A 15,611-nucleotide genomic window follows, 5' to 3' on the forward strand; every position below is an offset into this window, starting at 1 on the left:
TGCCCGCGCGCTCACACACACACTCACACGGAAACACACTATAGACGCCGATAAACACACATGCCCTCCTTCCCAATTCAATCCTAATCCAGTTATCCGGATCTCCCCATCTCCGCTCGATCTCTCCAGACGGTCCCGGCGTTGAAGCCGTGTGAAATACTCACCTCCAAAGCCTGTGGGAAACTTCATGAAGTGAGAATAATTTCCATACATGTTGACTCTTCAGTTCATAGTCCTCCCGGGCGCGTCTGCTCAGTGGCTCGGCCTCTCCCTGCTCCCAGGCGCAGCCGGGCTCCCTTCAACTTGGGCTAACAAGAGTGGTCATCGCTTCCTAGCAGCCCGGGCAGCTCGGGCTGGGCCAGCCCTCTGGGATTAGTCAGGAATCTGCCTCTCGATCTGAGCGTCCACATCGTGCGTCGAGCCGGCGGTGGCGGCAGCAGCTGGTGCCTGTCAGTAATCACGCATAATGCCGCCGCCGCCGCTGCCACACTGCCACCGCCGCGCTGCCGCGGGAGGCAGATCCTGTTGCTAGTTTGATTAAGTCGGGGCAGGGCTGCTGCGTGCGACTCTTACAGCTCCCGGCTGGTCCCCAGAGGTCCCCACCGGTGGCACGATCTGTTATCTAGGAAGCCAATCGATGTGTGACTGACCCAGAGTAGGTCAGGACAGAGGAGGGGGAAGTGGGGAGGGACTCTTTAGATGTCTTTTCTTTGACTTGCACCCCCCCCCCAAATCAATGGGGTTTTATTAAAATGGGTTTCTTCCCTATGGCTTCTAGCTATCCAATGCACTTGGTGTTTGATCTGGGAAAGGAGGTGGGGATGGGGCGAAGAGGGAACAGACCCCTTCATAAACCCAAGATTGGCCAAGAGTGAGAGGTCTTCCCCAACTTGGGAAAAACTAATCCAGATTGGCCCTTAGACTTGGAGTAAGCACCCCCTGCTCTGGTAGCTGGAAGCATTAGTCTGTGCTCAAACGGTCGAAGCTTGAGAAGGGCAGTTAGGAGCCAGAGCTCACTCACACAGAACACAGTACAGGTAGGGAAGACAGGCAGGTGGTGCTCTGATATGTCACTGAAGGGAAGCATTCACCTTATATACCACTGTCATCAGGCTGCCTGTTCAAAAAGTGCCACTGAGTCCTCGCTGACACAGAGCTTCTTTGGTGGAACCGACCCACAGATCATAGAGTCTATGCATCCCTTTGATGTTTGGATCTGCTATATGGTTTTCCTGACAAGCCACTGCTCCACCTATATTTGAACACCTCCAGTAATGGGAAGCTCACTATCATTTCATTCCATTCCATTTCTGAACAGCTCACGAGAAAGTTTTCACTGAGCTAAAATCTGTCTCCTTCAGGATGGGGAACACAGGTATACCTGTGGCAGATTCATTTCGATATTTGGCAAAACTAATACAATATTGTAAAGTTTAAAAATAAAATAAAATTAAAAAAAAAAAAAGAAAACGAAGATCATGGCATCTGGTCCCATCACTTCATGGCAAATAGATGGGGAAACAGTGGAAACAGTGGCAGACTTTATTTTTGGGGGCTCCAAAATCACTGCAGATGGTGATTGCAGCCATGAAATTAAAAGATACTTACTCCTTGGAAGGAAAGTTATGACCAACCTAGATAGCATATTCAAAAGCAGAGACATTACTTTGCCAACAAAGGTCCGTCTAGTCAAGGCTATGGTTTTTCCTGTGGTCATGTATAGATGTGAGAGTTGAACTGTGAAGAAAGCTGAGGGCTGAAGAATTGATGCTTTTGAACTGTGATGTTGGAGAAGACTCCTGAGAGTCCCTTGGACTGCAAGGAGATCCAACCAGTCCATTCTAAAGGAGATCAGCCCTAGGTATTCTTTGGAAGGAATGATGCTAAAGCTGAAACTCCAGTACTTTGGCCACCTTGTACAAAGAGTTGACTCATTGGAAAAGACTCTGATGCTGGGAGGGATTGGGGGCAGGAGGAGAAGGGGACGACAGAGGATGAGATGGCTGGATGGCATCACCGACTCGATGGACGTGAGTTTGAGTGAACTCCAGGAGATGGTGATGGACAGGGAGGCCTAGCATGCTGCGATTCATGGTGTTGCAAAGAGTCGGACATGACTGAGCGACTGAACTGAACTGAACTGAAACCATTTATAAATGTCCCCCCCACATATCCCTGAAATTTTGCATTTTTTTCAATCACTTTTTTCACTCAGATGGATAATTTTTATGGTCTGTTTTCTGTAATTTTTCTTATGGTATCCAGGATGGCTGAGTCAAATAAAATCTTACTTTATCATGCAGAAGCAGAAAAAAATAAAAAATAAAAAAAAAGAATAAAATCTGTCTCCTCCCCACTGCTTCTGCCCACAGGTTCTAGGCTACTCCCTGGAGCCACACAGGAGAAGCCTGTGGGGTCTTTCACAATAGGATCATCTGCAAATTCGGAGATAAATCTCCCAAGGCCATAATCTACATTCTCTAGGCATTCTTGTCTTTTATTCATTTCACATATCACCAACTGTTCAAGTCTATTCACAATCTATCCTTCTTCTATGAATGTACTTCAATTTACATAGATACCCTTATGGTAGGGAAAGGGGTCAGCCAGACTTGGATGCAATACTCCATATATGGTCCAAATCTTCTCCTGGTGGTGCATGTATTGGGAGGGCAATGGGGGTGCTCTCAGCACACCCACCAGAGGTCAGGGTCATAATCTGAGCTCTGAGGGTTTTCTTCAGATGCAGCACTGCACATAGACAGTCACAGAGGCAGTCAAATCAGAGTCCCATGGTGGGGAAATAAAAAGCAAGGTTCACATGGTAGGAGAGCCCAGAACAAAAGCTAAGAATAAAAGGCTAGAGGCAGGAACAGAATCGTGATGGCAAGAGGGGAGGAGGCCAAGAGGGAGGGTCAGAGCAAAAGCAGGTCAGAAAGGAGGAAGAAAGATCAGGCCAGCACTGTGAAGAGTCTTGTTGCCCAGAGCTCCCCTAGCAGGCCTCTGGTCTCAGAACATCAGCTGAGACCCACATGGACGTGACCAGTGAGAAACATACATGGAATATCATTTGCTAAATTGCATTAGCTCTGGGCAGCCTCACATGCTTATTCATGTAGGAATTGATAAATCCCTCCCCCCAAGTTGTATTTTATGCACATCCCCCATTCCATTCTTGGGCAATTGGTTTGAGAATCAATAAGCAGTATCTTCCTATGTTCCTCTGAAATGAAAATGTTTAAATTCATCATCCCAGAATTTTTGAGATCCTGCTTCCTTTGTCCAGTGTATTTTTTAATCCTCTCCCCATATAATGACTTCTGAAGATCTGATGAACTGCTTTCCATATTTTATACAACTCATGGATAACAATATTGAAAAGGATATAACAAGGACATCTTACAGCCTACCACTAGAAAGTCCAATCATTAGTATCATTGACACTTTGTTCTGTCACTTGCTAGTTTTATGGCCTGGAGAAGCCGTGCCTAAAAAGAAAGTACCAATTCAGGAGCCAGTCTTGCTGGGTACAAATCCCAGGTCCATTGCTTATAACCTCAAGATATTGGCAAGTTACTAAATCTCCCTGAGCCTCCATTACCACATAGGTTTGTTGTGAGGGTTAAACCAGCCATGCATGCGTGCTCAGTCACCCAGTCATGTCTGACTCTTTGCAACCCTATGGACTGTAGCCCTCCAGGCTCCTCTGTCCATGGGATTCTCCAGTCAAGAATACTGGAGTGAGTTGCCATTTCCTCCTCCAGGGGATCTTCCAGACCCAGGAATCGAACCCACGTCTCCTGCTTTGCAGGTGGATTCTTTACCACTGAGCCATCTGTCAAGCCAATACATATTAAACACTTAGAATATGCCAGAAACATAGTAAATGTGCAAGCTATGTGTGTAAACTATTTTGATGATGATAATGATAATGATGATTATGATGATGCTATAGCTCAAAGCAAGTCGATTAACCCTTTGTTTCCCTTTTCTCATCTGTAAAATAATGGAGCAGGGTTAGATATGTTTTAAAATTCCCTTCAACTTTAAAATTCAATACAAACTATAATATATACACACCACTATATTTAAAATAGATAACCAACAAGGATCTATTGTATAACACAGGGAACTACACTCAATACCTTTTAATAAACCATAGTAGAGAATAATCTGAAAAGAATATATGTGTGTGTGTGTGTGTGTGTGTGTGTATAACTGACTTACTTTATGGTACATCTGAACCTAATACAACATTGTATGGAGAAGGCAATGGCACCCCACTCCAGTACTCTTGCCTGGAAAATCCCATGGATGGAGGAGCCTGTTGGGCTGCAGTCCATGGGGTTGCTGAGTCAGACACGACTGAGTGACTTCACTTTCAATTTTCACTTTTCACTTTCCTGCATTGGAGAAGGAAATGGCAACCCACTCCAGGGTTCTTGCCTGGAGAATCCCAGGGATGGGGGAGCCTGGTGGGCTGCCATCTATGGGGTCCCACAAGAGTCGGACACAACTGAAGTGACTTAGCGGCAGCAGCAACAATATTGTAATTCAACTATACTTCAATAAAAAAAATAATAAATCTAATAAAATTTGTAAAATAAAGTAGAAAAATCCAATGCAAATTAATCCACTACCCATCCATTATTGTCCATTTTCTCCCGAGAGGTATCTGAAGGAAGCATCTCGCTGAAGTACCAACAACATTTTCTATGGTACTCCTGTCAGAGAAGAAAATGAGTTGCTCCAACATAATCGGCTTTTTGGTGAACAGGTGCTGGCAAGGGTTCTTCCAAGTCCTATAAAGCCATCCTTTAGCAAGCTCGCTGTAGAGCCTTGTCCAAGGTCAGTGTCAAGATGATCTGTTGGCAGTTGGTGGTGGACTCCGCTTTCTTCCCCTTGTGCTAAATTAGGTGTACTGTCTATTTCCTTTCCTCCCAGAATGAAGACCAGATTCCTTAGTCTGGCATGGAAAAACCTACCATGCCATCTCATCCTACCTTTTGAGCTTTACAGAGGGAAAGAGTGCTGGTTCAGTTATGTGAGGCCCCCACTGTCCAGCTGTGTGGTCTTGGGCAAGCTCATTTATTCTCTGGGAAAACACCCACACTGCCAACCTCACTGAGGTTTCTGGGTTTGGTTTTGTTTTATGGATCAAATGTGATGAGAGCTGTGCATGCATTTTGGTTTAGTTTGGGGTTTTGTCTGTTTGTTTTATACTAAGAAGTTCTATGCAAACAAGGGTGTCATATTTTCTTGCTTTTCTTTCTTCCCTTTCTCTGATGGTCCCTTCTGCTCTGGCTAACTTGCTTACTCACTGTGGGAGCCCAATATGCTCATTCCAACTTCTAGTTCATTGTTCATACCCAGTTACCCTCTCCCAACAAAATTTTTCCACATAAACACTAAAACACACAATAGGTGCTCAATAACTATTTTTGCATTAAAAAATGCTTGACATGATCAGATCAGATCAGATCAGTCGCTCAGTCGTGTCCGACTCTTTGCGGCCCCATGAATCGCAGCACGCCAGGCCTCCCTGTCCATCACCAACTCCTGGAGTTCACTCAAACTCACGTCCATCGAGTCAGTGATGCCATCCAGCCATCTCATCCTCTGTCGTCCCCTTCTCCTCCTGCCCCCAATCCCTCCCAGCATCAGAGTCTTTTCCAATGAGTCAACTCTTCGCATGAGGTGGCCAAAGTCCTGGAGTTTCAGCTTTAGCATCATTCCTTCCAAAGAAATCCCAGGGCTAATCTCCTTCACAATGGACTGGTTGGATCTCCTTGCAGTCCAAGGGACTCTCAAGAGTCTTCTCCAATACCACAGTTCAAAATCATCAATTCTTCAGCGCTCAGCCTTCTTCACAGTCCAACTCTCACATCCATACATGACCACAGGAAAAACCATAGCCTTGACTAGACGAACCTTTGTTGGCAAAGTAATGTCTCTGCTTTTGAATATGCTATCTAGGTTGGTCATAACTTTCCTTCCAAGGAGTAAGCGTCTTTTAATTTCATGGCTGCAGTCACATGATTAGACCCCAAATATCCCAGCCTGCTGTCCTTATGGGTTACCTTCCATCTGGTTTAACATTCCATAACAAGCCATAAAGCACAAAAAATATGAATGTAGCTTTTCTTTCTAATCCACATTTTTTGCTTGGCACCACTGTGCCTTGTTTAAGATCGTTATTGATATAACAACTTTATCCTGAGCTAAGCCCTTCTCAGATAACCCTGTGTCTCACTCACTCCAGTGTCTCCAGCTGGTCCTGAATTTTCACTAGGATGTCAAACTAAAAACCAAACACTCAGTGTCCATACTGGGAATCACCAAATCCATTCATGAGAATTCTGAGCTTACTTCTTGTTAAGGCTAATAAATTTTTCTCCTTAAACAATATGTTCTGCTTTTATGAAAGCCATTTGTGCCTTTGGATAAATGAAAAGGGCATGTGTTTTCACTAGTATGTTCAACACAGACTCAATTTAACATCTTATATTCACTCTGGTAATGAAAGGATATAGATTTAACATTGGTCTTTCTTTTTCTTTCTTTTTTTTTTTCTTTTTTTTTTCCTTTGGAGTAAATGGTGATAGAAATAATAATTTGCAGTGAACACAAATGAAAAGCCAAAGTTACTTATTTGCCAATTGCCGGCATTAAATATAAGATTTAGACACAAATATCTCCACACTGAGGTTATGGATTAATATTTTTATATTTGTGTAGTACTTTACCTACATGACTGTATATTGTTTCAGTTATTTTCCTCAATATTGAAGATAAATAGGGCAGGTGGTATTATCCCAGTTTTATAAATGAGGAATTTGAGACTAAGGCTGTGACAGCAGAGAAGGAAAAATAGCTACTCTAACAAATTGGATTTTGGATGTGGTCTCACAGTTAGGTAGTGACAGACATGAGTGTAAACACTGGGCCCCAACTCTCACTCGTAGCCAATGTATCTTGCAGCAGACCATAATCTTTCTCTTATTAATGATATGTTTCTATTTTATGTGTCTTTCTGTGTGTGTAAGGGGATTTCCATATATATTGTTTTTTTCTCTTTGCTGTCCCTCATTCATTTGCTTATCATTTAGCCAACACTTATCGAGACCTTTTTGCCTGTCACTCACTGGGGATATACTAAGGGACAAGATAGATAAAGTCCCTGACCTCATGGAGCTTATGCCAGCTGATGGGAGAGGTGGATGCCAAACAAATGGTCACAGACATAAATATATCATTATAATCTGTGATAAGTACAAGGAAGGAAAATAATTGGATGAGATGAGAGACTATAGCAGAGGAATCTAATTTCAGTTGAAAGGTCAGGGCAGACTTCTTTGAGAAAATGACAGTTATACTCAGACCTGAAGGATGAGTAGGATTCAGCCAAGGTGAAAAAAAAAAGCAGTGGGTGGGGAGGGTGTACCAGACAGACTCTAAGAGCCTAAGAGACTCTAAGAGCCCTGACAAGGGAGTGAGCTTGGTGCATTCGAGAAGCTAAGAAATGAGAACGTTCAGGTCTCACCTTTAGATGACCTAGCCGTCAAGATTTCCATCATCCCATTGTCCTACCACAATCCGATGTTGGACACGCCATGTCAGCTGTGTACTACTGACAGCCTCCCTTCTTTTCTCTCCTCCACATGCTGGTCAAATTCAGATGACTTGCCGTTTCCCCAAGGCACCACCCCAGTAATCCATCTTTGTTCTGCTTCTCTGCGCAGAACAGCCTTCCCCTCTTTCTGTTCTCCATCCAAATACCACCCATTCCCCCAGGCCATTTTCATGGCGCCTTTTGGGTGCTCTTTGGTTGAACCTCTCTCTGTCCTAGACTCCTGTAGTCTATGGTTGGGTTGGGACCACTCTTGTGTCACCAGACATTGTTATTAACTCCTCATGTTATTTTAATCATGAATGCAGCTGAAAACCTGTCCTACTAGAAGCAAAGCTTAAATAACTGTCAACTTGGTCTGAGTCATTCTTGAAGCCCCATAAGCCTTTACAACAGAGTCTAACACATAATAGAAATCTAGTACATGTGAGACTAGTGAATAATTAAGTTCACTGATTACGCTGAGATCTCCAGGGCATTGGACAAAAGGGGGCCAGTGTTCCTACCCCAACAGTCTTTACAGCCCACATTTCATTTTCATGAGTTCCCTTTTCTGGAATCACAGGCTCTTGTGTGGACAGGCTCCATAATGGCATAGTACAGGACATCAGTCCTGATGACTGAGATTCTTTGAGGAGAGAAATGAGGTATCTAATTCAGAAAGAGTGATGATTAGCTTTAAATTAGAACTATATCAGTTATCATAAAAAACTGGGCCATAAGGCCTGAAATGTGTCCAATAGTACACACTCTATTTACAAGATGTCACCCATGGCTCTGCAACCAGCCACTTTATATTGTAGCTAACTGCTCGAATCATTGATAAAACCAGCTGACTGAATTAAGTGTGCCTTAAGGGAGGTATTCCCAAACTTGTCTGTACATTGGACTCACCCAGGAAGCTTGAAAAATTCGAAAATTAGATACTTGGACAATCTACCTCCAGAGATTATTTAGTTGGTCTGGGGTTATGGTCTGTGCTTTAGAACTATTAAAAGGATGCCAGGAGATTCTAACACGCAGACGAGCTTGGGAACTACTGACTTAAGGAAAGAGAACCGTTCCACGATGAGAGGAAGGACCCATCAGCAGAAAATGAGAAACCACTTCCCAAGATAGTTCCCAGGAACCGATAAGATCCACTTTGCCCATCTGCTAGTACATACAATTGGGGCTTTTGAACCCAAGGAGCGCTTGCTTAGCAGGAGATGTGGTGGCTGAGGCCATCTGCTGTGTAGACTTGCATATACTGACTTGAGGTTTGCTGGCACTGTGTTCTCAGCATGACATGCTCACACCCCACCCTGTCTGCTGTCAAAATCTTACTTGTTAAAGGCACTATCTAAAGGCCGTTTTCTCTGTCAATCTTCCTTTGCAAATAGTACTTCCACTGCTTTCCAAAAAAACTTGCTTAAATATTTATTACAGCACTAGTTGAATTTCCTTTCATATCATAACTCGTTAAACTGGAATCTTCTTCCTGAGTGTAGGGAGAACCTCTTATTCATCTTTATATTATCAAAGAATCTAGCATTTTACTTTGTACACAGTAAGGGTTTGATAAATGCTTATTGAATGGATGCTGAGATTATAACCGTGAACATAACAGGCTCTCTCCCTGCTTGCATGGAGCTATGAGCTGAGAGTTTAAGGGTAACTTATAATGGCCCTTAACTCCAAACTAAATAACATTGTCATAAAAATTTCAAGGTAGAAGGCACATTTATGGATATGCCTCCATCTCTTGGTTCCCAGTCAAATGATGATCATAAAACCCTCCCTGTCATAAACAACTCAACCACAGCTGCAAAGCACATGGGAGCTCTCAGGATACAGAACAACTGTGATCCTGCTGAGAGAAGAATAGGGCTGAGACCAGAGGGAAACATCTGGTCCCTAGCAGAGTGAGGCCAGCCATGCAAATATGGGACACTCTAATCCAGACTGGGTCCAGATCCAAGGAGTCCCAGCCAAAGAGGTGGACGTCAGCCTCAGACCTCAGAAAGGCCTGTTTAAGTCCCTTTCAGGGAGGAAAAATACTCACCCAGAGCCCAACCCCCAAGACCAGGCCACTGTCTCTTGGATTCTATTGAACCCATGTGGTTTGAGCTGGCTACCACCTACGCTTATTCAGGTATAGAGCTGGAGGCTGCAACCCAATCACACACAAGCCAAGCAATCTATTTTCAGATCACACTTACTCTCGGGGAAGAGGCTCTAAATATACCGTCCAGTGACTGCTGGAGGCAGACGATCACTGCTAGCAGCTGAGCAGGGCGGGGCAGGGACGTTAGGGAGCTCACCATTAACCTTGGCACAGCCCAAAGGCCCCACCACTTGTAGAGCTATATTTACAGAAGGGCAAGTGCCTGTTATATTTGACTGGGTTTTCATTTAGGAGTGCCTAGGCATAGATTTGGAGAAGGCAATGGCACCCCACTCCAGTACTCCTGCCTGGAAAATCCCATGAGTGGAGGAGCCTGGTAGGCTGCAGTCCATGGGGTCGCTAAGAGTCGGACATGACTGTGTGACTTCACTTTCCCTTTTTGCCTTCATGCATTGGAGAAGGAAATGGCAACCCACTCCAGTATTCTTGCCTGGAGAATCCCAAGGACGGGGGAGCCTGGTGGGCTGCCATCTATGGGGTCACACAGAGTTGGACACAACTGAAGCGACTTAGCAGCAGAAGTAGGCATAGGTTTGGTACGGCAGTAAAAATCTCTATTTTGCCCTCTCCAAGATCCACTGAACAAAACGTATAAGATGCAGCAAAGGAGGGTTTAGGTGAAACTGACCCTGTTCTGTTCAGGCATTCATATCATAGGAGGGTCTTACAATTATATAGGTAGTAGTAATGAAATTTCCCATGGGTATAACACCTCATACTCTATAATGTGTTTTTATAGCTTATTTAAAAACAAGCACAAAATATTATTAAAAGCAAAATCCAAGGGAACTGCAGCCAGAAAGAATGTTGGATATTAAAACATGAGAATGCATCTTGCTGTAATGATTTTCTCCAGAGTGGGGAAGGTCTTCTGAGTTAGTGGTCAGCTGAGAAGTAGTCCTCTTCCTGCCAAAAGCCAAACACACTGTAACCACCTTTATTTCCAGGCAGCTGTTCCCCAAAAGCCAGAAAGAATTTAGTTTCAGAAGGAATTGTATGAGAACTGCATTAACCCCCAGCATTCAGGTAACTCTGTTCAGTAGCAAAAATGAATAGAAACAGCTAAAGACAGAAAGATGTTTGACTGGGGTTGGGAGCAGGGAGGGTCCTGGATTGTGGCACAAGGAAGGTCTTAAAGTCAGAGTGTTTAGCAATATCAGACGGAATTTGAGTAATTGCTGTATTTAGTGTATCATGTTAGCCTTACGGGCTTCCCTGGTGGCTCAGATGGTAAAAAATCTGCCTGCAGTGTGAAAGACCTGGGTTCGATCCCTGAGTTGGGAAGATCCCCTGGAGGACAGCATGCCAACCTCCTCCAGTATTCTTGTCTGGAGAATCCCCATGAACAGAAGAGCCTGGCAAGCTACAGTTCATGGGGTCGCAAAGAGTCAGACATGACTGAGCAACTCAGTACACACACACATTAGCCTTATAGGAGACTGTTGTGCCAGTTTCACTAGTATCAACCATGGAACTCCCAGGAGAGAAGAAGCTGTTGCAGGGTTGCTCAGAGGATCCAGGCACATCTGCATCGGATTCATATGGGGTGGCGGGGAGGCAGTCTGTTGAATACAGAGACTTCTGAGCCCTGCTTGGGCTCTCTGAATTAGAATCTTTGGGACCTGGACATGTGTCTCTCTTTTAAAAAAAAATACTATGTATTTTTTAATTCTCTTTTTGTATTTATTTATTTATAGGAAAAGGAGTACATCAAGTCTGTATATTGTCACCCTGCTTATTTAACTTATATGCAGAGTACATCATGAGAAACACTGGGCTGGAAGAAGCACAAGCTGGAATCAAGATTGCCAGGAGAAATATCAATAACCTCAGATATGCAGATCACACCACCCTTATGGCAGAAAGTGAAGAGGAACTAAAGAGCCTCTTGATGAAAGTGAAAGAAGAGAGTGAAAAAGTTGGCTTAAAACTCAACATTCAGAAAACTAAGATCATGGCAACTGGTCCCATCACTTCATGGGAAATAGATGGGAAAACAGTGGAAACAGTGTCAGACTTTATTTTTCTGGGCTCAAAAATCACTGCAGATGGTGATTACAGCCATGAAATTAAAAGACGCTTACTCCTTGGAAGGAAAGTTATGACCAACCTAGACAGCATATTAGAAAGCAGAGACATTACTTTGCCAACAAAGGTCCGTCTAGTCAAGGCTATGGTTTCTCCAGTGGTCATGTATGAATGTGAGAGTTGGACTATAAAGAAAGCTGAGTGCCAAAGAATTGATGCTTTGGAACTGTGGTGTTGGAGAAGACTCTTGAGAGTCCCTTGGACTGCAAGGAGATCCAACCAGTCCATCCTAAAGGAGATCAGTCCTGGGTGTTCATTGGAAGGACTGATGTTGAAGCTGAAACTCCAATACTTTAACCACCTGATGCAAAGAGCCGACTCATTTGAAAAGACCCTGATGCTGGGAAAGATTGAGGGCAGGAGGAAAAGGGGACGACAGAGGATGAGATGGTTGGATGGCATCACCAACTCAATGGACATGGGTTTGGGTGGACTCCAGGAGCTGGTGATGGACAGGGAGGCCTGGCGTGCTGCGGTTCATGGGGTCGCAAAGAGTCAGACATGACTGAGCAACTGAACTGAACTGACTTATTTATTTATCTATGTATTTATTTATTCTCTTTTTGGCCATGCAGCATGCAGGATCCTAGTTTCCTGACCAGGGATCAAACCCATGCCTCCTGCAGTGGAAGCACAGAGTCTTATCTGTTGGACTGCTAGGGAAGACCTGGACACGTGTCTCTTTAACAAGATTCACAAGTGAGTCCTATGAGCAGTGAAATTTGAGAATCACAGCCTTACAGAATGGTGTTGAAGAAGGGCGAATCTGGACCGGGTGTGTGTGCCACCTTTTAGCATTAGAGATTATTCATGCACCCCTCCTGGTTACTTCATAGGCCAGCATGATTGCCTTTTCACAACCTAACTGATTTCCTAAAGACACAGTCTTTAAATACTGGAATCAAACTCGAGAACCAATTCTTTTGATTCTAAATTCTGTGCATGTTCCCCCTATGCTTCACTTCACCTTTGGATGCAACTCTTGAACTGTCCCAAATTCTGTCCCTGGCAAGCAGGAAGTCCAGCCTCTGGTCAGAGAAAGGTTCTGAAAAATAGGTTGCGTGTGGGAGTGAGGTGGTGCTGGCCTGCAGCTACAGGTCTTAGAAAAACTTGGTTGGGAGAAATAAGCCCAAGAGACAAGAAATATTTTGAAGCATTTATTATACAGAGAGCAGTCCCCAAAGATCTCCAGTTAAAGAGACTTAGAGAACTGAAGGGTTGGCAGGGACTGCGGACAGATAGAGAAGCAGTTTGCTGATGCAATGGCATGCAAAGTGGAAGGCTATGCTGGCTGCCTATGACTTCGTCCATGAGCAGCTGTTAAGGATGCAATGCTATTTCTGAAATCACCCAAACATCAATGACTCCCAAGGTGGAATTTCAGCACCATCAGCAGCCTGGGGCACAGACATTTAGGGACTGGAGCCTTTCTGATGCCAAGTCAAGACCTATGTGTGAGCTGCTATCGTCCCTTCCCCCTTTGGCCTGGGGTGATGCACTGGGTCTATCTAGCCCTTTGCTGGCCTCCGCCAGCCAAGACTGGACGGACTGTGAAATCAGAGACAGAGAAGGCAGCTGCAGCAGAGAGGACTTCCCCTTGACATCCTGGCAGGTAAAAATAACTCCCAAGGACTTCAAGCCAGAAAAAGCAAAATCAAAAAAGGAGGAAACTCAATAAATCCAACAAGTAGTTCTTGAACATCCATTATTTCCCCAGCTGTTTGAAGGCCAGTGATATACCCTCTCAGTACTTCAGGGAGGGATCTGTCATGCCTGGCAATTAAGAAAAGCAATCATGATGAGTGCTAAAAATGAATCACCCTTTTCCCATTGGAGGGTAGGCAGAGGACTGCTTTAAAACTTCCATTTATTGATCAGTTTGCCAGGGTAGACCAGGAAGACACTGTGAGTGAGGTGGAGAGGAAGCTCCCACCCCCCTCCACCCCCGTCCATCCATCCTGTGCTCTCCTGGCAGATTAATCATCCTAATGCACAGTGCCAAGGTGACTCCTCAGACCGAACACTCTAAACAGCTCCACGTTACCCACAAAGGTATCTACACTGAGTCCGATCCCACCTCCCCAGCACCTCCAGCCTCCTCTTGCCTGAGCACATGCCAGACTCTGGAAATACACACAGCGAACTCTTTCCTCAAACACACCTTGCATGCTCCTTTGCCCCCAGACTTTTGCTGAGGCTGCTTCACTCTCTGGGATAACATCGTCTCTACTGCCTATCCCCTTTAGCTGAATCCTAGCTTATCCTAAATGCTGCCTCTTGCTGATCCTCCCCAGCTCGTGGTCTCTCCCCCTCTTCTCTGTGGCTCTCTGTAGCTCTTTCTCTCTCTCCCTGCCCTTGAAACGTCCACCTCCCACCCCCACCTCCCAGCCTTTTGGATTTCTCGGTTCTGATCCATAACCAGCTCAGTCATGTGACCTCTGAATCTTCTCGGTGTGAGGCATTCCTACCAACTGATATCATGGAACTTGCTGCTACTAAAAACCCATCCCTCCTGCCCTTTGCTTTCACCTTTTTAGTTCACGCTGTCTCCTGAGCCTCCACCACGGACTCAGCCTAATTTTGATGAGACCAGGATCTCACTTTTCTTTCAGGGCAGAGATGGGGCAGGGGCAAGACATAACATCCCACCTCTTTGGGTCGAATTCTTTTCCTGAGGAAGTTTCCCATGTGGCAACCCCCAGTTCTTCCATCCAGCCAAGTCAGAGCCTCATTTCTATGCTCTTACTGTGCACCCAGTCTTCCTCTCCAGCACATATCACGATTATCATTAAATAATTGCATAAATGTTTGTTTAACACCTGCTCTCTTCACAGACAGAAGCTCCAAGAAGGCAAGGCCCACATCTGTTTTTTTTTATTTTATTTTATTTTTAAACTTTACAATATTGTATTGGTTTTGCCAAATATCAAAATGAATCGCCACAGGTATACATGTGTTTCCCATCCTGAACCCTCCTCCCTCCTCCCTCCCCATACCATCCCTCTGGGTCATCCCAGTGCACAAGCCCCAAGCATCCAGTATCGTGCATTGAACCTGGACTGGCAACTCGTTTCATACATGATATTATACATGTTTCAATGCCATTCTCCCAAATCTTCCCACCCTCTCCCTCTCCAAAAGAGTCCATAAGACTGTTTTTGTTTTCTCACCAGTGAACTCTAGGACAAAGTTGGTAGTCAAAAAATAGCTGGTGAATGGATGAATGGCATTTATTACAAGCTATGCTGGATGACAACACTTCGCATCTCCTCTTCACTGTCTAAGAATAAGGAGATGAAGGACACTGTTTGTCCTTCCCCAACACTTCCACCAGTGCCTTGTTCATAGAATGTGCCAAAAAAAGGAAGGGAAAGGGATAAAGATGGGAGGGGAAAGGAAGGAATGGAAGGGAAGGGAGAGGAGGAGAGGAAAGGAAAGGAGAGGAAGCTAAAGGGGATGTTACTGATGGTGGGTCAGTAACATCACATTTGAATCAAAAGCAAACACATTAGTCAAAAAATCAACAAATAATTGCTAAGCATCCTTTCTGCAAAAAGGCTTAGAATATTTGTCTATCTGCTGATCCCCTAGAAGAGAAGTCGTTGTAGAGACAGCAAAGAATCAGGTTTTGAGTCCTCGCTTTCCCCTGAGAGTCTGTACAAACTGCATCAGTCAGACTGCCCTAAAATGTCAGTTTCCAGTACCCTCAGCCTTCAAAAGACTTCC

At 44.5% G+C, this 15,611-nt stretch overlaps 1 protein-coding gene across 1 annotated transcript in view; it reads right to left on the reverse strand.

The window, feature by feature from the left end:
• The window catches only part of RXRG (retinoid X receptor gamma), a 60,241-nt gene extending 59,584 nt beyond the window's left edge, over positions 1-657 (reverse strand). Inside the window, exon 1 of the mRNA XM_086393842.1 lies at positions 165-657. Coding sequence (XP_086249968.1) covers positions 165-213 — 49 coding nt within the window. The 5' untranslated portion in view covers positions 214-657. The remainder of the gene's footprint in view (positions 1-164) is intronic.
• Positions 658-15,611: the final 14,954 nt, after the last annotated feature.

This window comes from Bos grunniens, chromosome 3, assembly GCF_055505025.1.
Source record: "Bos grunniens cultivar Pamir isolate PY7600 chromosome 3, Bosgru_T2T1.0, whole genome shotgun sequence".
Classification (NCBI taxonomy): Eukaryota; Metazoa; Chordata; class Mammalia; order Artiodactyla; family Bovidae; genus Bos; species Bos grunniens.